General features: G+C 38.2%; 1 protein-coding gene across 4 annotated transcripts; it reads right to left on the bottom strand.

The window, feature by feature from the left end:
* Positions 1 to 1,652: 1,652 nt before the first annotated feature.
* On the bottom strand, positions 1,653 to 22,853 carry FBXO28 (F-box protein 28). 4 transcript variants are annotated; one of them, XR_011235174.1, is made up of 6 exons: positions 22,568 to 22,834; positions 12,462 to 12,571; positions 9,606 to 9,744; positions 5,133 to 5,328; positions 3,611 to 3,707; positions 2,072 to 2,124 (listed from the first exon to the last, which is right to left on the bottom strand). XR_011235174.1 is itself a non-coding variant. In XM_069484503.1 (5 exons), the coding sequence occupies exons 1-5, from the start codon at positions 22,832 to 22,834 to the stop codon at positions 1,730 to 1,732; spliced, it is 1,107 nt and encodes a 368-aa protein (XP_069340604.1). In that variant the 5' UTR covers positions 22,835 to 22,853; the 3' UTR covers positions 1,653 to 1,729. The 4 variants fall into 4 exon arrangements, 2 of the variants coding, with proteins under 2 accessions (XP_069340604.1, XP_069340605.1); XR_011235175.1 differs by having other exon boundaries at positions 3,611 to 3,689; XM_069484503.1 differs by lacking the exon at positions 3,611 to 3,707 and having other exon boundaries at positions 1,653 to 2,124; positions 22,568 to 22,853.
* Between the last annotated feature and the right edge of the window lie 326 nt (positions 22,854 to 23,179).

Genomic DNA, 23,179 nt, shown 5'->3' with positions numbered 1-23,179 from the left:
AGGGTTTTTCATTGAAAACATACTACATTTTAAATGGAATTTCAAAGTTAGACACAGAAATGACCAAAACCTAAGGACAATATTAGGTAAGGACAATAATTAAAAATGGATAGAAAAAAGTTTCATTTGGTGAGGTTAATCGAAAGGATGCATAACCATGTCATGGTGGACGGATAAAAAAAGGTGATGACCTTGTGCTTTTATTTAACTAAGGTACTTACCAAAACCTTAGGTTTTATACAGGTGTCAAACTCCCACCTGGAAAGGGATAATTTTCTATATTATACCTAAATTTACTTTAAATAACTGAAGCCCAAGGCAACAGTTCTTTAAAAGAACTTAACAGTCAAATAACTACATAATTTAGTACATTAAAATAAAACCAGGACAGTGATAGTTAAATGTCTCAAAAAATATACAGCTGGGGAAAGTAACCACTGTACACAATTTGGAGGTTGTTAAAGTGACCACTCAGAAGGCTGAACAGTGCAAGACATGCTTTTCCAGTTACAAGCTCAAAACAGGAGTGCAAATGAAATTAAAGCTTTTGTTTAAAGTTGTAGGATAAGAAAAGCTCGAAATTAATATTAAAAAGCTTTCTTCAGGTCATCCCCCAGAAATGAAATAATCAAAATGCTTTTTTCATGGTACAATTTTCTTCCACGAACTTTTCCTTCCATGGCAAAACTACATCCTATAAGTCAGGTCCCCTACACACTCACATCTGATCAACGGGCACACACAGTGGTGAGACGCAGAGTGCTAGCTCCCAGAGGTCCACTAGTGATAAAAAGAGCCTTGGAATTTGGGGTTCTGCCTTAGCCAGTGTACCTGAACCTTACAGAGAACAGATAAAGCAACGGGCTTTAAAGAGTCTCTTGTTCCTATAAAACTGGAGGACAAATGGACCAACAATTCCTCCTCTAGAGGCAAGCTGTTGCGGTGGAAGATGTTAAGTGCTTAAATAAACTAAGATGCTGCTGTAAAAAGTGGAGAAGTATAGAGGTTCAAGATCAGTATCAGTGCAAGAGCTTTTTAAGTGAGTTGACTAGGCAACGCATGCATCCATCCATGCAAATGTAGGACATGGCCCCAAAAGAGAATTGAAAACATGTATATAACAACTGGATAAGTCCCTTGCCAGTAGTTTATAAAAATATATAGTCAATACTGTAGAGGCTCCTTCTACAGTCAGTACTACGCAAGTCCGTTTTAGTTACCCATTACCTTCAATACCAAAAAGCATTAAGTACTCTTCAGACATTCCAGACAAAGGTCACTTATAACAAAAAGACAACTTTAAAAAAAAAAAACAAGATAGTGTCCATTTAAAAAGTAGATCTTTTCTTTCAAGTGAACAGGACATTTTCTGTATTAAACTTAACTTCTAGTCTGTCAAGACTGGGGTTTAAGATCCTTACACGTAATGTGCATATATGCAGAAACAAATTAACTTACTTTAAACATTATCTGCACAGAAAAAAGTTAACTCCTCAAAACATGATAGAACAGGTCTGGTTAGTACAAATCTATTGCAAAGTAAAAAGACTCTGTGCATCAGTTCAACCAGGAGAAGCGGGAAAAGACTGTCCCAATGGCAAGAGTTCAAGCTGGGTTCTGGAAGCCTAGAAGCCTTAGGGGACACCTTGTTGCTCACAGTATCCTGCCACGCGTAACTGCTTAAGCCACTCAGCCATGTCTTCCTCTGGAGCTAGAACCACATTCCAATTTACTTTCTATTCCGAAGACGTTTAGATTTCCTAAGAGAGTCTATGGCTTCCACGGCCTTTTTCCGTTTCCGAGGAGACTCCTCATTCTGCCCAGACCCTGAGGAGTTTCCCACTGCACTTTCCATTACTTCTCGGAGTTTGCGTTCCAGCTCTGCCAACCGTGCGTTCTGTTCACCTATGATCTGGGTCTGTTCTAGCAGTTTCTGATCTTGGTCTTGAAGCTGTTTCTGCTGTTCTTGCACCTTGGTGCGAAGCTCAGAAATTTCACGCCTGAGAACAGTCACGCCAGCACCATTCGTTTTAACCTGCTGCTGGAGTTTGGTAACCTCTTGTCTTGAGGGGTTTTGCTTGGAGAAGAGCTGCATTGTTGTCAGCGCTGCAGATGGTCCCGGAACTGTGGAGAAGTAGTTTAAAAGGGTCACTTAAAATGGTTCCCTACCAATAATACTTAAACTAATGTTTTTTATTTTTTATTTTTATTTTTATTTTTTTTGAGACAGAGTCCCACTCTGTTGCCCAGGCTAGAGTATCGTGGCGTCAGCCTAGCTCACAGCAACCTCAAACTCCTGGGCTCAAGCGATCCTCCTGCCGCAGCCACCTGAATAGCTGGGACTACAGGCATGTGCCACCATGCCCGGCTAATTTTTCTATATATATTTTTAGTTGTCTAGATAATTTCTTTCTATTTTTAGTAGAGATGGGGTCTCGCTCTTGCTCAGGCTGGTCTCGAACTCCTGACCTCGAGCGATCCACCTGCCTTGGCCTCCCAGAGTGCTAGGATTACAGGGATATGAGCCACCGCGCCTGGCCAGTTAAACTTATTTTAAAATGGGATATACTTATGATATCAACTTTTGATAATTTCTTCTTTGCAATCCACTTGGTCTAATGGGTTAATCAGACACATTGTTTTAACTATTAATGAGTTTAAATTCTGATTCTCCTGCGGAGAATGCCAGAAAATGAAGAAGTACATTAATGGCATAAACTTGGATTTAAAATATTATAGAACATTTTTAGGACCTAGTAAGAATACAAATAGTAAAATTAGAATTGTTTTCTATCTTATTCACATAAATAAGCATAAACATTCAAGTTAAAAGTACAGACCTATAGGTTAAACATCTCTAATCCAAAAAATGTGAAATCTGAAATGCTCCAAAATCTAAGACTTTTTGAGAGCTGACGTGATGCACAAGGGTAACATTCCCTGGAGCGTTCTGGATCTTTGAATTAGGGATGCTCAACTAGTAACTGTGATGCAAATATTCCAAAATCTAAAAATCTGAAATTGGAAACATTTCTGCTCCCAAGAATTTCTGATAAAGAATACTCAACCTGTATCATGTTCTTAAGTTCACTTTGCACCTAATTATATAGGCAAAGGCTTCAACTTTAGCCAAACAGTAGGAGACTCTATCAAAGAGTGGGCTACATCACACATTATGATCATGAAGAATTTCTGACATGGTGCAGTAAGGCTTTGGACCTGTTCTCTTTTAGGAATAATCAAAATGTAACATGGGCATAAAAACCACCAGTTTAAACTAGGAACCTATCTTTTTTTTTTTAACCTTATCTATTGAAGGTTTTCTAAAAGACCCAGGTGGATCCATTCATACCCCAAACCCATCATGCTAATTTTCTCCTTGCGTATCTCGGTAACTATGTTTTCCTTGACTGACATGTTCTTTGTTCCCTCTCTGCTTGTCCTTATCCAACTTCTACTCACATACCAAGGCTCAGATGAGGATCAGCCACAGTGATATTATCTACTTTAAGATTTTGTCTTAGCTACGCATCTGGCATTTAGTTGGACGCTGCCTTACAACATTTCTCTTGCCTGTGATAACTTAACTCTGAGTCTGGATACGTCTTACCTTTTGAAACAGTAAGATCCTCGAGAGCAGACACCACGTATTACACTTCTTTTTAGTCTCCACAGGACTCAGTACAGTGCTGTGCGCACGACAGGTACTCAATAAATAACAGATGCATTAACGCTTAGACGTACGTGTAGGCTTTATTATTAACCGACAGAGAGCCACTCAGTGGCCCCACTGAGTATTACAGGGAGTTAACTACTCTGAACAAAACAAGAAGTTTTACTAAATAGTTCTTCCTAACTTAAAGAGTTTAGGCCACTGAATAATTTAGTCTGTTAGCAGGATAAGGGCTGAAATCTCGAGGATCAAATCTCTAGGATCTTTTGCAAAATAGCTACCACAGATGAAGTCCTATCTTTTAGAGCAGCATTAAGACACTCTGAATTCACTGACTATTTCCATGGAAGAGTTTTTTGGGTTTTAGCTAGTATACTGGTTTTTAAAAAATGAATTAACTCATCAAAAACATAAATCAAACATACAGATGGATGGTCCCCAACTTAAAATGGTTTGGCTTAGGATATTTTTGACTTTATAATGTTACAAAAGTGCCACACATTCAGTAGAAACTGTATGTTGAGTACCCATACAACCATCCTGTTTTTCTCTCTCAGTACAGTATTCAATAAATTACGTGAGACAGTCAATGCTTTATTATAAAATAGGCTTTCTGTTAGATGATTTTGTCCAACTGCAGGCTATAGTGAGTTTTCTGAGCATGTTTAAGGTAGGCTAGGCTAAGCTATGATGTTCAGTAGGTTAGGTGCATTAAATGCATTTTTGATTTATGATGTTTTCAACTTACAATGGGCTTATCTGAATGTAATCCCATTGTTAGTCAAGGAGCATCTATATATAACTTTTCACTCACAATTCTACTTGAAACCAATTTTTTTTTAAATTTTTATTTTTTGAGACACCAGTCTTGCTCTGTTGCCCAGGCTAGAGTGCCGTGGCATCATCCTAGCTCACAGCAACCTCAAACTCCTGGGCTCAAGCGATCCTACTGCCTCAGCCTCCCTAGTAGCTGGGACTACAGGCATGCGCCACCATGCCCGGCTAATCTTTTCTACATATTTTTAGTTGGGCCGCTAATTTCTTTCTGTTTTTAGTAGAGACGGGGTCACGCTCTTGCTCAGGCTGGTCTCGAACTCCTGAGCTCAAACAATCCACCTGCCTCGGCCTCCCAGAGTGCTAGGATTACAGGCGTGAGCCACTGCGCCCGGCCTAACAAATTTTTTATAAGTGAATACTTGTGGATATGTGCAAAGATTTAGCCATAAGATTGTTCAGATTGTTCTTCAGAGTATAGGTTAAATATTGTAAAACTAGAAACAACAAATGTTCCTAACAGTTCTAATCTATAATCCATTCTGTCATTAAGTGATGTTGCAAATAAATATTTATTGACACAGAAAAGTTTGAGATGTATGGTTAAGTGGGAAAAAAAAGAAGCAAGTTATGAAACTATGTACAAACATTATTATAAAGTGAGCATATTATAAATAAGAGATACCTGGAGGAGAGCCCATGAGTCTTCCAGACACATCTGATCCAGGTAATTTCCTCTTTAGAATTGGAACAATCTTTTCATCAAAGTATTCCATTGCCATGGAAGAAATGTCCCTTAATTCTTGAAGTACTTCATGAGCTCGTTGAGGGGCTCTGGTAGAATTGACATATCTCAACACACGATAAATCTCATCAATCACCTAAAATAATAAATTCTCATTAGCACTTTCGATTTTTTTTTTTTTTTTTAAAAAGAAAGTACCTAAATATAGGAAGTGACTGCTTGTTCTGCAATTCCTGTAGAGACCTATGGGTGATTTAACCGATGTATTGGCCATTGATAAAATTATCATCTATAACACATGGCTTCTGGGCTTGTTACAATACTTCATACTTATATTTATTAAGCATCTTTTAGGAACCAGGTACTGTGCTAGGGCTAAGAAATGAGGATGAATAAAACATAGCTCCTGCCCTAGAAGAAATCACAGTGTAACTGGGGAGATACATGTGTAGACAAGTGATAGTAACACAAACAGGGACATACAAATTGCTAAAGAAACTAGAGGACTAAATTAAGAAATTAAATTCTGTTACGGGAGCCGGGGTAGAGGCTGGAGATTGCCCAAACCCAACCCAATCATTATTTTTAATCCTCCAAACCCCAATTGCTATCTGTACTGTGGTTAAGTAACATGTCCTAGTTCTTAGGAAATACACTGATTTGGGCATCAGGGAGCACAGTATCTCCAACTTACTTTCAAATGGTTCAGGAAAACATAAATGTATATATAAAGAACAAGAGCAAACGGGACAAAAGCAAATTGCTAAATCTGGATAAAAGATATACAGGAATCCCTTGTACTAGTCTTGCAATTTTTTGTAAATTTGAAATTACAAAACAAGGAATAAAAAATACACCACCACCAGTTTTCTCTCCCAAAACATTAAAAACCAGCAATACCTAACATGTAGATTTTAAGTCTGTTCAGGGAAATCCAGCTTCAGTACTGTACAGTCATTCACGATGTAAAAACCCTAACTTTTGGAGACTGCTGTGTTTCCCTAAGAACAAAAGGGTTACCTGGGCTACTAGCAATGATTAAGAACAGGGACTGTCCATGTCTTTTTTCATTTCTATTTATTTTTTACTTTTTTTGGAGACAGAGTCTTGCTCTGTCGCCCTACTAGAGTGCACTGATGTCATCAAAGTTTACTGCAACCTCAAACTCCTGGCCTTCAGTGATCCTCCTGCCTCAGCCTCCCAAGTACCTGGGGAGTAGCTGGGACTGCAGGCACACGCCAACAGGCCCAGCTAATTTTTCTATTTTTTGTAGACATGGGGTCTTGCTCTTGCTCAGGCTGGTCTTAAACTCCTGAGCTCAAGCGATCCTCCCTACCTCAGCCTCCCAGAGTGCTGGGATTACAGGCGTGAGCCACTGCGCCTGGCCCTTTTTTCATTTTTCTGTTTTTCAGAATGGCTGGTTGCCCAGTGTTACGTGTAGCTGTGCCTCTGTATGTGTGAACTGCTGATACTGACATGAGCTTAACTGTAAAAAAGTGCAGCTCCCACATGTCAGACAGAAGATTCAAGAAACATAACAGGAGTAAGCCGATAATCTGTAACATCTCAGTTCTGAGAGAAGATGAATGGAATATCAATGTGGTAGTCAGGGTTGGCCAACTATGGCTCTATTTGGCCTGTGCCTATTTGTGTAAATAAAGTTTCGCCGGAACACAGGCATTCCCGTTTATTTACTACGTGCCGTCCCTGGCTGTTTCTCAGAGTTGCAAAGTTGTGACAGAGACCATATGGCCCATAAGCCAAACGTCTTTCCTATCTTGCCTTTAACCACAGAAGCCCACTGATCCTTGCCCTAGGTAACAGTGGCAACCTCCCAATCCCTGAATTCTTTACACCGATTTCCCTTTAACGTCCTCACGATCAATGCAGTCTTCCTGTCAAGAGACCCCATTTTAACTCCTCCAGTGAGCGAGCCTTTGGTTTTCACTGAGTAGAAGGGACTCAGTGAAACTGGAGAGGGGACCTGTAGGTTTAAATCATTCTCCAATACAGACTCTCCACCAACCCTCCTGTTCTCAGTCCCCCTCTCACAGGGGCCTGGAGCTCTCGGTTGTGCAGACCGGGTTACTTCTTGGCTTCCCCGCTGCCAGTTTAGAATTTAACTTTCTCAGTTCCCATTTGTCCCTCTACTTTCCGGCTTGCCAAATTTTATTGCTATTGTCTCTTCTGATCTCATCAATCATGTGGCTTTCTTTCTTTTCCTTTTTAAAATGAGCTCATTTCTATTTGAGTGAGCTTTTGAGAGGAATTAGAGGAAAATCTATATTCAATCTGCCATCTTTAACCTACCAAGAGTAAATATGATTGCTCTACCAGAGAATATTTTAAAAATAACCTTTTTTCCAATTACTAGTTTAAAGGTCCAAAATTCTGGTACGTATCTGGCAATCTAATTTAAACTATAACATCGCTATCACTTGTCATTATTACCAGATTCACTTAAGTAATTTGTGAAATAAAATGCTTTCTATAGACCTAAACCTAAATTTAACAAAATGGATATACTCTACATAATACCACAAAAGTTTGCATAAGGTGGGATGTGTCTTGCTATTAAAAAGAAAACAGGCCGGGCGCGGTGGCTCACGCCTGTAATCCTAGCACTCTGGGAGGCCGAGGCGGGTGGATTGCTCAAGGTCAGGAGTTCGAGACCAGCCTGAGCGAGACCCCGTCTCTACAAAAAATAGAAAGACATTATATGGACACCTAAAAATCTATATAGAAAAAATTAGCCGGGCATAGTGGCGCATGCCTGTAGTCCCAGCTACTCGGGAGGCTGAGGCAGTAGGATCGCTTGAGCCCAGGAGTTTGAGGTTGCTGTGAGTTAAGCTGACGCCACGGCACTCACTCTAGCCTGGGCAACAAAGTGAGACTCTGTCTCAACAAAAAAAAAAAAAAAAAAAAAAAAAAGAAAACAAAGACCTCAAAAGTGAGTAATCTTAACAAAGTATTAATATAAAAGCTCCTGAACTTTTAAGTGTAACCCAGGGGCAAGATCTTGGGGAAGACAAGAATAACCTATGACAGAAATCGTATACTAAACCAAGACTAGATGTCAGACTGAAAGAAAATTATTTTGTATAATGTTCTTTTGTCAGCATGTGGAAATTAAATGTCACATCCTTATGTTTTAAAGAAAGAACGTGAAAAGTTTAAGGATGAAAAGTACAATCCAAATACTGCAAACCATGTTAAGTTAGCAGTTTAATTTAGTCTAAGTAAGCTACAAAGTACCTGCTATATAAAAATTAATATTCTGAGTATACATGATGTTGTTTTAGACAATATGTAAGCAATAAAGAAGGCACTTTTTTTTTTCTATTTTTTTCCCTCTCCCAACTTCAAAGAAGGCACGTAAAAAAAAAAAAAAATAACCCAAGCTGAATTAAGTATGATAGGACACATATCTGAATAAAAATAAAAATTATTGGGTTTTTTTTTGGGGGGTGATTTCCAGTTAAGTGCATGTTTGCAGAAGAAAAATAAAACCTATACTGGTTCAAAAACTTTTCAGGAACACTTAAGAGTTAAGGCCTATAAATCAGATTTGGATAAAATCTGGCATAAGAATCAGAATCTAAAGTTTCTTAACTGGTCACCCTTTTATAGTACCCTACAAAAAGCATTTGTAGGTTATGTGAGGAAAAATGAGATATACCAAAGAATATTTCAAATAAAATTATAAGAAATGAAATTCCCTCCCAGAATAAATGTCAAAGAAAACTGAAAGTGGAGAAAGTACATATTAAATATTGCCAATGTAAATTATCTATGGATATAACAAAAAGAGAACATTCAAATTTGACTAGGTATTAATTAGCTCCAACCATGTTAAGGGAATCTTTTGCTAGCATCAACCAAGTAGCAAAATGAGCTTTTTAATTTCTACCACTTCCATATAAAAAAATACAGACAAAACTCATCTGAATTTATACTTAATTCAAGAACTGGGGTACTACTGAAGATACAAGTAGCCTGCTGAATGCTGGGGTTCTTATTGACTTAATAAAACCCAGTTTGTCCCTCCTATTCCACTTCCCCCAAATTATAACAACCTTGAAGGCAGGGACAGGGACAATACCTATGTTGTCTACCCTCTTAACAAAAGGTAAAAGCTGAAAATTTTTTTCTTGAGTATGAACACTTAACAAAAACTTCTCTAAAGAATATTAGGACTTCTACTGTATGTTTCTTATTTAGAATTTCAAATATGAAGATCACATAAATGATATATATTTATGTTGATAACTGTACAGAAGCTAAAGAAACCCATTCATAAAAACTCATTCAGAGAAGCAGGAACAATTCTAACATTTCAAAAATCACTTTATAACTTCATAATACATTCACACAGGGTAATCTGGCTGTTCTAGGTAAGCAATTCTGTTTTACCTTTCCTGGGATGAAGCAACAGAGATTTGAATCCACATACTTCATGAAAGTCATATTTAATAGTGACAGCCTTGTTTCAACAGCAGCGAGAATGTCTGCATGACGAGCTAATGAGTGGTTTCTCCTTTCTGATTCTCTCCTATGACAATAATTTAAAAAAGCAACCATTAAAGCAATACCGTGGGACTAAAATGTTAAGCAATCAAAATGCCTTAATGAAATAGCCTTTTACATGCTAGTTTAGAAATCTACAATTGGGTTGTAATTTAACTGTAATGAGGAATGAATCACTATGCCCAGAAATCCTTGCCAACAACTAGTATTCAGTGACAAAATATTTGGAAAGAACTTTGTTTTAAAAAAGAATTTTTTTTGTTGTTTTGTTTTTTGGCTGTATCGAGCCTAATGACTATTAGAATCAGAGAAATTATATAAATGAAAGTTTACACATGGACATATAGGCAAGAGACTAGGTGTCTTTGCCCATAAAATACAGTACCTTTAAACTTTTTTAACTATTTGAGAAATAATTCACATATAATAAAATTATTTTAAAGTATACAATTTAGTGGTATTTAGTATATTCACAGAGTTGTACAGTAACTACCACTATCTAATTTTAGAACATTTCATCCCCACAAAAAGCAAGCCCGTAACCATTATCAGTCACTCCCATTCTCCCAGCTCTTGGCAACTACTCATTTACTTGCTGTATCTATGGATCTGCTTATTTCAGATAAATGGAACTATGTACTATATAGCCTTATGTTTCTGGCTTCTTTCATTTAGCACAGTTCTCAAGGTTCATTCATGTTGTAGCATGTACCTTTCATTGCTGAATAATATTCCGTTACATCATTTTGTTTATCTGTTTATCAGCTGATGGACACTTGGGTTGTTTCTACTTTTTGGCCATTTGTAAATAATGCTGCTGAAAACATCTGTGTACTAGTTTTTGTGTGGACGTATGTTTTCATTTCTCTTGGGTATACACCTAGCAGTGAAACTGCTGGGTCATATGGTAACTCTATGCTTAACTTTTTGAAAACAGCCAAACTGTTTTCTAAAGTGGCTACGCCATCTTACATTCCCACCAGTAACACATGAAGATTCGAATTTGTCCACATTTTCCCCAACATTTTCTGTCTGTCTTATTTTAGCCATCCTAGTGGGTGTAACGCATTATCTCCTGGTGGTTTTGATTTGCATTTCCCTAATGATGTTGAATCTTTCGTGTGCTTATTGGCCATTAGTGTATCTTCTTTGGAAAAATGTCCATTTAAATCCTTTGCCTACTTTTAAATTGGGTTGTCTTTTTATTGTTGAGTTGTAAGAGTTCCTCGTGTAATCTGGATTTAAGTCCCCTATCAGATGTATGATTTGCACATATTTTCTCCCATTTTGTAGGTTTTCTGTTCACTTTCTTAATGGTGTCCTTTGAGCCACAAAAGTTAAAAAATCTTTTGTAGCGACAAGGTCTTACTATGTTGCCCAGGCTGGTCTTTAACTCTTCGCCTCAAGTGACCCTCCTGCCTCAGCCTCCCAAAGTGCTGGGATTATAGGTGTGAGCCACTGTGCTCAGCTTAAAGTTTTAAATTTTGAGGAAGTCCAATCTGTGTGCTTTTTTCTTTTGCTATTTGTGCTTTTGGTGTCATATCTAAGAAACCACTGCCTGATCCAAGTTCATGAAGATTTACTCTGTTTTTCTTCTAAGGGTTTTATAGTGTAGGACTGACATTTATACTTAGGTCTATGATTCCCCCCCCCCCCCCCCCCGCTGGAATGCAGGGCCTGAATATGATCCCTTTTTAGGTAATTTCTGTATATGGTGTGAGGAAGGGGTCCAACTCCATTCTTTTACATGCAGAGACCCAGCTGTCCTGGCATCATTTGTTGAAAACACTATTCTTTCCCCCATTGAACTATCTTGGCATCCTTGTTGAAATCAACTAAAAATATAAGAGTTTATTTTTCAGACTCTCAGTTCTATTTTGTTGCTCTAGATGTCTATTCCTTTGTCAGTACCATACTGTTTTGATTATAACTTTGTAGTAAGTTTTGAAATTGTGAAGTGTTAGTCCTCCAACATCATTCTCCTTTTTCAAGATTGCTTTGGTTATTCTCAGTCTCTTATATTCTCCCAAGAATTTTAGGATCAGTGTGTCAAGTTCTGCAAAAAAAAAAAAAAAAAAAGGACAGCTGGGATTTTGATAGAGACTGCACTGAATGTTTAGATTAACTTGGGGAGTACTGCCATCTTAACAATATGAAGTCTTCTAATCCATGAACATAGAATATCTTTCCATTTATTTAAGTCTCCCTTAATTTCTTTCAATGATGTTTTGTAGTTTTTGGTGTGTAAGTTCTCACACTTCTTTTGTTATATTTATTACTATGTATCTTATTCTTTTTGACACCACTGTAAATAAAACTGTCTTTTAAATTTCATTTTCAGATTGTTCATTGCTAGTATACAGAAATACAATTAATTTCTGTAGATCAATCTTATGTCCTATATCCTTGCTGAACTTATCAGCCTTAATAATCAACTAGTGTGTTCCTTATATACAAGATCATATCATCTGTATATGAGAGAGATTTACTTCTTCCTTTCCCATTTGGATGCCTTTTATTTCATTTTCTTGCCTAATTTCCTTGTTAGAACCTCCAGTAAAATATTCAACAAAATGGTGACAGTGGACAAACCACAGTAGAAATCACATTGTGATCTGTGTGCCTTTTGCTACAAAAACTTGAAAATCAATGACGATGTAAACTCTGAGATTAAAAAAAAAAAATCAAGAAACAAACAAAACCCTCAACTGTAAATTATTGTCATTGCTAGTCATAACATACCTTGGGAGTTGTGCTTTAACTTGTTTCTGACATAGATTATGGTATCTCTCTACTTTCAGAAATCCCTGATTCAACATTCTCTGGCAGACTAAGTCCATTCTTTTACAAACCTATGGAAAGAAAGAATAGAAAAAAAAATCAATAACCAAATTAATAATTAACTGAGACCCATAACTGACGACTGAAATTTAGTGTTAGTGTTGTTCCCCAGTGTGCTGTTTCAATCTTTGAATCAGCATCTGTGGGTGGGTTCCTTATACCATGTTAACGCCTGTGATATCTTATTAAGAAATTAATATAAAGGGTAGGCACAAAAGTATCATTTACTTCAGGTGTTTGTTGAATTTTCTTTTCTTTTTTTTTTTTTTTTATAATTTCTACCTCTTTGTTGACTAAAAGAACTAGTTTCTTTTAGTTCTTTTTTTTTTTTTTTTACAGTATGTCCTCATAATGTATACATTATTTCTTGTACAATGATATGAAATAATATGGGAAATATTCATGATAAATTATTAAGTGAACAGTGCAAGTTAAAAACAACAGTTTCATATTTTTTCCCCACCCCCCCCTTTCCCGAGTCAGCACCTTCAAGTGTTACCACTCCCCAAACGGTGCGCAATGCACTCATTGTGTAGGCATACCCCCATCCCCTCCCCCACCCCCCACCTCAGTCTGATGTCCAATTGGTGTCGTTCCCAGATTTGTATTTAGGTGATCAGGGATGTTGAATTTTCTGAACGTATTCCCACTATTATGGTCAGAGACCATAGTCTTGAAGATCAGTACAACATATTTAAAGGTTTTTAATGGTTTGAAAAAAGAAAAATTCCCTTTTAGCCAAAAATGTAGATCTAAATTTAAGTTTAACCTCTCACAAATTCTTATTTATTTCTTCTGTTGATTTTGGTTAACTATGGAGAGTTTATAATGACCAAAGCCTTTTTATTAGATAATGTTTTACCCTCCAAAATATCTTAACACATGCAGCAGAACATCAACTACTGGCCGGGCGCGGTGGCTCACGCCTGTAATCCTAGCACTCTGGGAGGCCGAGGCGGGTGGATTGCTCAAGGTCAGGAGTTCGAGACCAGCCTGAGCGAGACCCCGTCTCTACTAAAAATAGAAACACATTATATGGACACCTAAAAATCTATATAGAAAAAATTAGCCGGGCATAGTGGCGCATGCCTGTAGTCCCAGCTACTCGGGAGGCTGAGGCAGTAGGATCGCTTGAGCCCAGGAGTTTGAGGTTGCTGTGAGCTAAGCTGACGCCACGGCACTCACTCTAGCCTGGGCAACAAAGTGAGACTCTGTCTCAACAAAAAAAAAAAAAAAAAAAAAAGAACATCAACTACTTGGAATCCTTAAGCAATATGGTATTTTTATATAGTAAAAAGCACAGAATCAGAATTCGGAACACCTAAATTTGAGTCCAACCTATATGCATTCTGGTGCAAGTCAGCTACCATTTGGAAGCCTGTGTCCGCCATCTGTAAAATGTACATAGTATCTAAATCACAGGGATATCATTAGGATTAAATGAAAGAAAATACGCTAAGTCACATGGTGAACTTCCAAGTGCTATATAAAATTGTTAGTTTAATAAATTTTACCTTAGTGTTATTTTGAAAAGTTTGCTCCACATATTTGTTATATTTCTGAGATATCCCAGCATGTTTCTTATCTTAATTATATCTAGTATAAGATATTTATGCTATTTGAGCACGGAGATATTCCACAGAGACTCAAAGTCATCAACTTGAAGGTTAATTCTCACTGGACAGAGGTGGATGCTGAGGTGCAAGACCCTGAGATAAAATTCTACCAAGGCTTCGCCAATTAGTTAGGGACTGTCTTATTCTTCTTTCCATCTCACAGCACCCAAGCATGAATGCTTGACAAACAGCTGTTGAAATGAAAACCGATCCTTCCACCTCAGCCTCCCAAATAGCTGGGACTACAGGTGCACACCATCATGCCTGGCTAATCTTTTTCAATTTTTAGAGATAGGATCTTGCTATCTTGTCTAGGCTGGTCTCCAACTCCTAGTTTCAAGCAGTTTTCCCACCTCTGCCTCCCATGTAGTTGGGATTTTTTTTTTTTTTTTGGGGACAGAGTGTTGCTCCGTCACCTGGCTCACAGCAACCTCAAAAAAAGTTATTAAGGAAAATAGTTCTTTTCAATTTCAAAATAAGTGATATTCTAAAATATGGCAGAATATATTTCTAATTAAACTAAACCAGTTATCAACATTTATTCAGTGTTTACTGGGAAAAAAAAAAAGCCAATAAACCCAATACATATTAACATACATATTTTTAGAGAAAAATAACTTTTTTTCCATAACAAAATATTTAGTGAATGGTGTTATTTTACATTTTTGCAAAGTTTTTTCATATGTAGTTTAATAGAACACAGGTGAATTTTCATATCTGCTTCAGCATTCAATCTATGGATGTATTCTCACCTTAGAAAATTCTAGAAAACACAAGAACACATAAGCACACATTTCATGAGCTATCAGTGTGATGACATCATTACATGTCACATAGCTACTGGAAAAACCCACATATACTTGTCAAAGAATAAGAGTGAAAAACACAAATAAGACCTTAATACTGTAACAAAAATATTTTAGATCTTACAGACCCCCTAAAAGATCTTGGGAACTCCTCTGGGGTCCCTGGATCACATTTTGAGAACCAGTGCCCTGATCCTGAATAACCACATTGCCACAAACACCAGTATTGAACTTTATGTGAGGAAAAAAATACACTTCCGCCGTGCTATCGGAAGAAGAAAAAGGGAGTGTCTGTGTGTGTGAAACCAGGGGAATAGAGAGGGCTAAATTCTCAACTCTGACAGTCGAAAGTCAATGGATAATACCAAGAAAAATGAGATGCAATTCTCTTGATCACTAACAGAAACATCTCAATTCATTAAAACAAAAATATTTTTGCTCACGCCTGTAATCCTAGCACTCTGGGAGGCCGAGGGCAGGTGGATCGTTTGAGGTCAGGAGTTCGAGACCAGCCTGAGCAAGAGTGAGACCCCGTCTCTACTAAAAATAGAAAGAAATTAGCCAAACAACTAAAATATATCCAAAAAATTAGTCTGGCGTGGTAGCATATGCCTGTAGTCCCAGCTACTCGGGAGGCTGAGGCAGGAGGATCGCTTGAGCCCAGGAGTTTGAGGTTGCTGTGAGCGAGGCTGATGCCACGGCATTCTACCCCGGGCAACAGAGTGAGACTCTGTCTCAAAAAAAAAAAAAAAAAGATGCATTCTGATTTCAAAAAGGTTAAAATATGAAACTATTTATATCTTAGAATCAAGGAAATATTGTAATGAAACCCAATTTTAAAAATGTATTCATTTGGTGCTCTACAGTTTTCAAATGACTGAGAACTTTTTGTTTTTCTCCAAATAATTCAGAAGCTGGTATTAAAGATTAGGCTGTTTATTAGACTTCTGAACTGAAAGAAGCTTAAAGATCAGAACCTTTCCTTTCTTTTTAAAGAGAGAACACAGAGGCCTTAGGAAATCATGTGATTTGTCCAGGGTCATTCAACTATTCAGTGGCAAAAATCAAACTGAGAATCCAGGTCTTCTAATTTGTGTCCTTAGTGATCCATAGGATAAGCCAATAATTATCCTTAGAGTCTCTGTTGTTAAAGAAACTGTTGGTACCAGTCTAAAAAGTAGGACTTCTTGAGGTAATAAGGGACTTTAAGGACTATTAATAGGCATTCTCCCCACACTGCTAATGTTTAGACAAATGGAGCTAGACCAAGATCTTCCTATAATTCTTCCAAAGTTCATAAAACTAAAGTGACTCATGAGGGGGAAAAAAAAACAGACAAATCTGAATCATAGGACATTTTATAAGCCATCTGGCCTGCATTCTTCAAAAAGTCAATGGCATGAAAGAATGAAAAAGGTGGGGGCAATGTTCTAGATTAAAGAGACCAATCCTTTATTAGATTCAAGACACCTCCCCTCAAAGAACTATAAAAGATGTTTAGAGGATAATTGAGAAATCAAAGTATGAACTATAGTGTTAAATCCCTTGGAAGTGATGACACTGACTACATAAAAGGAGTATTTAGGGGTAAAATACTGTATCACTCTGTTTACATCTTACTTTCAAATGGTTTAGTAAAACTAATCATGTGGGTGGGATACGTGCACAAACACATTAGGGGAGAGAGAGAGCGAGCACACAAGCAAAAGAGATAAAGCAAATGTGGCAAAACGTTCATGATGGATGAAAAAATTATTTAAAAAATGAATAATGAATGAGCCAAAACCATTTGGCTCTTCTCTTGTCCTATTTGCTTGTTCAGTGAACTCATCTTAATTTCTCTCACCTAAATATGGATACAACTTGCCATTTCTTCCATAAGAATATTTTAATCCTCCATAAAAAATTCTGTTTACCTCTATGGATTGCCTAAGATCACTTGTATTACCATATTTTGTGTGTGTGTGTGTGTGTGTGTGTGTGTGTGCATATACAACACATATATGTATATGTAATTCTCAATTATCTTTAGGTAGAATTACAACAAAATTTGAATTCTCTGGGTATCTTCCCTAGATATTCACTTGGAAAGAAAATGAATTTAATATTAGCCTTAGCAAAATAATTAGGAAGAAAAGTCTGTTCCCAGGATTCCTACAATGTACCCTAAAAGTCAAATAGAAAACCTTTCTGATTGTTTTCAGTTTTTGATAATGTCTACCATTATTCTCATTAATATAGGAATTGAGGGCTGGGCATGGTGGCTCACGCTTATAATCCCAACACTTTGAGAGGCTGAGACAGGAGGACTGCTTGGGGCCAGTTTGATACCAGCCTGGGCCACGTAGTGACACCCTGTATTTATAAAAAATAAGAAAAATTAGCCAGCTGTGGTGGCACATGCCTGTAGTTCCAGCTACTCAGGAGGCTGAGGCAGGAGGATCACTTGAGCCCAAGAGTTAGAGGTTATAGTGAGCTATGATCACACCACTGCATTCCAGCCTGGGCAACAGAGTAAGACCCCATCTCTTAAAAAGAAGAAGAAAGGAATTGAGTGTTGACTAAAACAAAAGGAGCCCTTATGCACTATTGTAAATGGCTCTTGTTAATTACATACTGGCTTCAGATCACCTTATCGGTTAATCTTTATTCTCATAAAAGTTTTCTTTATTCATTTTCTTAAAATGGTCTTGTAACATGTTAAAGACCTTCTGAGGTGAGCTAAAAGCTTAAAAATTAAAAAAATATTTCTAATCTGTTGGAGGTAAATATTAAACAACTGATTTTCAGCACTATTATAATACAGAAAACACTTTTATTTCACAATGACATATATTTTCTATTGTTTACTCAAAAGCAGTGAAATGTTTTAAGAACTACTTGATTCATTTAACAAATACTGAGTACTTATATTGTATCAGAGACTATCTAAGGCAGTAAGGATTCATGATGAAAAGATGTGTTCCCACCCTCGTGAAGCTTAAATTTGGTTGGAAACAGGCTCTTCTAACAATAATTCCAATGTAATAAGTAAATGCAGTAATGATGCAATGGGAACTTAGAAATACAACCTGAATAAATTTTAGAGAAAAATCATAGAAGGCTTCATTGAGGTACTAACATTTAAAGTATATATATGGAAGGGATATTTTCTAGGATAGGAGAAACAGGAAAAAATGTGCTTGGAGAGGCTGGAGACATTTGGGAAACTAAAGAGCTTGATGTCTGTTTCAATCAATTTGAAGTGCAAGATGATAGAAATAGGTGGTTGGGAGAAACTTCTATCAAAGGTTATCTTTTGCTCACAGCCTCAATCATCATGAAATTGGATTTATATACATAGGCTATCCTTTTAATATAGTACTTCTTTCAATCTTGTTAAGAATTTATACTACTCGGAGTTTACCAGAGTGTGCCTCTTTTATGAAATGATTATATTGTTTTGGTTTTTTTTTAATATCCTTACTTGCTCCCCCTACCAAAAGTAGTCAGCTCTGGGGGTTCTCAAAAACAGTTTAAATTTAACTAGTCTGTGAAATAAAAAAGTTGGGGGGGGTAGGGAGGGGAAAGATTTAAAACTTCACACGCCCAAATTCAAGCTCATTTTAGTCCCTCTAAGTCACCCTTCTCCAATTACTTCATTACTTTACACATCATTTATACATTATTTTTTCTGCGGGGAATGTTCTTCCACCTTTACTAGCTAAATAAAAACTTATTATCTTGAGGAAGTCTTTCCTAATTAAATCCTCCTGGATCAACCTCAACATTCTCATATTTACTCTTTGTTTTTGTTATTCTGGGGTTTTTTAAGTGCACTCAAGAGAGGTGTGTTCCGTCTGTCTCAATGACAATACTGTGGACAAGGTTATGGATTGAACTCCTTCACTTTGTGAGACCAGAATTAGCAGGAACAATGAATTGTCCCCAAGAGATTATAATTTCTTACCTGTACTTAGGTACTCTTTAATAAACTCAACAGCCTGACGAAGAGATGGTGAGAGAAAAAAACCAAAAATCAGCAATAGAGTGTATTTTCTGTAATACTGCAACCCCTGGGGTTCCCAAGAACCTTTCAGGGGGTCTGCACAGCCAAACTAGTCTCATAATACTAAGAAGTTATTTGCTTTTTGTACTCATTCTCTCACAGGTATCCAGTGGAATTTTCCAGAGGCAACATGGCCTGTGATGACATTATTGTTCTTATAGCTAATGGAATATTTCTGTGTTTTCTAGAATTTTCTAAGGTAAGCTCTTAGAATCTCCAATAACTTTTTATAGTGTAAAGGTGTCCTGATACAAAAATTTGAGAACTCTTGCTACAGAATGAGATATGAGGAAGATAGCTTGCCTACTTAAAAACAAAAGGAAGTCATGGTTCCTCATTTTCCTTCATATTTCCTACCAATCACCCCACTCTCTAACTGGAATTTTCTAACATATTTGAAGAAAAGATGTAAAAGGAACTATAAGTAGCTAACATTTAACTAGCTAGAGTGCTCTAGAGAAATATCTTGGGACAAAAGCATATTTTATGTATTCTGTTGCTGAATAGAAAACTTTATCCCAGATAATAAGAATTCTCAACTTAACCTTTAGTCAAATTCATATTCTGAAGCACTAACAGGATTCTTTTAAATTTATAGGTGTTCCACTTGAACCAAAGAGGAAAAACTTTGATAGTATCTCTCCAAAATATCTCTTTAAAGCCTGCTGTACTTATTTTTCAGTGGGAAAGGATATTGTGCTCATGAGCAAAGTTATAGGCTCAAAGTTGGCTTTGATCTGCTCCCTAAGGGTAGGACCTCACTTATTAACCTTTGCCACTTGTTTCAAAGTCTCTCACAAACCTGTCAAGAGGGCCTGAGTGACATACTAAAGCTGTATCAGCACAAATTTATCTGTTTTACAGGAAAAACAATTCAAAGTACACATTTTGTCACTTCAAAGATTGTGTTCAGCCAGATAATTTTACATTGGTGTAGTTAAATATTTAAGAAACAATTTTTGTAAAACCAGGAGTTCCAGGCTCTGGGTACATTTCTGGATCAATAGTCAATGGCCAGAGGAAAAAAAAAATCCAATTTAATAAGGCATTCAGACAGCCCCTTGGGAAACACTGGATGGGAGTAAAATTTCGATTATTCATAGTAACAGGAAGCAAAGACTATTATAAACTAAACTGCACAAATAATTGAAAAATATTGTAGCAATTTCTACTTAGAGCATATATTTTAAAGAAAATACAGAGCAATAAGTACATGGATTGTGTACCTGTCCCCTAAGTTAGGTGCTAACAATAGGACCTGAGTCCTAGTGAGTAAACTGGTAAGGAAGAAAAAACACCAAACACCCGAACAATACATAAACTAGCTCATCAGCTACCAAATAGCTGCCATTTAGCTTTATGAAAACTAATTCTGTTCTTAATTAATATTGCTCCGTTCCAAGCATATCCAGCCTTAATGCCACTAAAAAAAATACTTACAATGAAAGGGACTATGTAGTTTATGTGTCAGATAGCAGTATATATACTAAAGTCCCTTGATTTTTTGGCAAACAATTCTTTAGGTGTAAATGGCCACTTGAAAAGGCATGGAAAGAATCATCTACCAGGAACTGTCTGGACTGCCAATTTCAGAAAATGATCATAATTAAATTAAAGCTGACACCTAGTGGCAAGAAAGAACATCTTTCTTTTATGTTAACCTGAATTGTACCTTCCAAACCAAAGACGCTTCCAAATTCCAAAAAGATTATCCACTTAATCTAGTTAAGAATTATCAATTAGCCTTAAGTAAAGAATAAGAGAACAGTTCCCCATTACTAAAAAACCACATTTGCGAATGTTGGGGGCAGAATCTTTTCCTGGGGGTGGGCTGTGGTACAGAAGGGACTCCTTATAAAAAAAATCACCATTTAAAATTATAAATTTGTAACCTTAAAAGGCCAGAAGAGATAACTGCTTAAAAATTAAGAATGCATCTGAATATCTTGACAAAGATGCCATTAATTAATAAATGGTAGGACATGTTTTACTTCTGGTTAGGACAATTCCCCCTCAACAAAAATATTTTAATTTTAAAAAAGCAAATGACTAACAACCAAAAAAAACAGTTTTCCTCAACACTTAAAAAACAGAACTGTGGACATTCCAAGCTTTTAGAAGCCATTGTCTGGCTGAATGGCTCAATTCAATCAAATGTTATGCCCAGTTTCCAAACCCCATGAATGAAAAATGTGAATTGTGATCAAACACCATTCTTGGTAAAAATACAAAGGAATATTTAAGATTTTACATGAAATTTTAAGAAGAAATGTTTTGGAAATTCAGGAAGAATCAATTTTGAAATATCTATTTTCAACTGCAGAAATTTCCATCCCTGCACACTGGCATGGTTGAACTGCTATGTTGACAACAAAAAAATTGGCCATCAGTTTGAATTAATATTTATAAGCTTTCTTTTACAAGTAAGTATTATTTTCTTCAAGAATGCAATTATGATCAATTTTAAACTGGAGTGTAAGCCTAAAATATGGCATATTGATTAATAAGAAAATGCTATACACAGCACATTCAGAAATATGTCTTTGTCCTCTTAAAAACAATCTCGAGCACAGATTTCGCTTCTACACAGAATCGGTTTGCAATCACTTCAAAATGTCCACCTCCTTCAATTTTACCACTTCAAGATAAATTCACTGAAAGGACGCAAAATATCTGACTAAACTAAGACTTCATCAAACCTCTGGAGTGAAGTAAAATTCCAATGGCAAATTCATTATTTTTAAAAATCACGGACTGAACTACTGTGATTTGAAGGTACAAATAAATCTCTCCTAAAGCTGGCGGGTGGGTGAAAATCACTAGTTACAAAATGAACTGCGAGAGAAAAAAGCCCCTGTTAAGGGGCAAGTAGCTTTACTATGGATGGGAAGTGTCAAGAGTGAGATAAAGCCGGGATGGTCGATTCCCAGGGCTCCACTTTAGTGGTCAACTAGGGCGCTGGGGTTAAAGGCCACGGAAACACGTTCTAATTCTTGAGAACCCCTACCAGGTTTTTGGCGGAACTGAGCAACCCTACTTTATCGTCTCGAACAAGGAAACTTGGGGTGGTTGGGGGAACAATACGTTATTCTTGCAAAACAAACCAAACCTGGCTGGGATCATCTGCCTACTTTTGAGTTTTCTCCCCCAACCCGGGCTGGAGGAAGGAAGGCGGTATTCAAAAGGCAGGCGACAAGCCCCCTCGGGGGTCCACGCACGGCGGGGTGGAAGGTGGACAGCCCAACTCCGGTACGCCTCCGCCGCGGGCCAGCTCCCAGGCAGGAGGCAAGGAGCCCCCCAAGGTGGAGTTCCATCAGGATGTCGCCCCCAGCCCCGTAGCGAGGGTGCAAGGGGAACCAGCCCACTCCTGCTAACAGACGCCGAGGAAGAGTGCGGGCCGGGAGGGCCGCGCTCCGGGACCCGGAGCCGGCCGGGGCTCGCGGGGGGGCCCCTCCCCGGGGAACGCCCTCCCCTCCCCTCCCCTCCCCAGATCTCGGGCCGGGGGAGAGGGAGGCGGGGGTCCCGCGGGGGCCTCACCAGGCGGAGCTGGCTAGTTTCGTCGTAGGACATAAAGCTGAGGATGTTCTCGATGGCTACGATGGGCAGCGCTACCAGCGTGTTGTTTTGAGGCAGCTGGTCCGGAGCCAGCGCCGGCGTCGGGGGCGCCTGGGACCCCGGCTGCGGGGGCGGGGGTGGGGGCGGGGGGGGCTGTCGCTGGGCAGAGCCGGCGGCCGAAGAGGAGCCGCCGTCGCCGTGTCCGCCGCCTCCTTCCTCGGCCATCCGCTCCTCCGACGCCGCCGCCATCTTGGGGGTTTGATTCCTTCCCCTACTGCAAGGGGAACAGGGACACTTCCGGTGCGTCACTTCCTCCTCCTGCAGCCCCGCCCCTCCCCGGGGAGGCGGCACCTGGAGGAAGGAGGAGGAGCCTGTGGGGTGCCCGGCTGAGGGAGCCCAGCATGGTGCTGTCGAGGTGGAGGTGAGGGAAGAGCCTGGAGACCGCAGTAAAGGTGCTCGTCGCCGACCCTTTCCTCTAAGATTGGGAGCTACTTGAGAGCGAGGGACTCCTGCTTATGAGAATGAATCTCACTGGTGAAGTTTTCTCAAAGAGCGTCCTGACAAAGGCTGATGAGAGTAATGTCACCCAACAAG

Source organism: Eulemur rufifrons, chromosome 11, assembly GCF_041146395.1.
Source record: "Eulemur rufifrons isolate Redbay chromosome 11, OSU_ERuf_1, whole genome shotgun sequence".
In the NCBI taxonomy this organism is placed as follows: Eukaryota; Metazoa; Chordata; class Mammalia; order Primates; family Lemuridae; genus Eulemur; species Eulemur rufifrons.
Note: the sequence above shows the minus strand (reverse complement) of the source record. Positions and strands in the feature narration are given on the sequence as shown.

Coding starts and splice junctions, on each gene's coding strand:
- FBXO28 (XM_069484503.1), bottom strand. CDS start 22,834: ATGGCGGCGGCGTCGGAGGAGCGGATGGCCGAGGAAGGAGGCGGCGGA. Junction 5,329..9,605: donor GTTGCTTCATCCCAGGAAAG/GTAAAACAGAAT, acceptor TTATTATTTTAG/GTGATTGATGAGATTTATCG. Junction 2,125..5,132: donor ACTCATGGGCTCTCCTCCAG/GTATCTCTTATT, acceptor ACTTCTCCACAG/TTCCGGGACCATCTGCAGCG.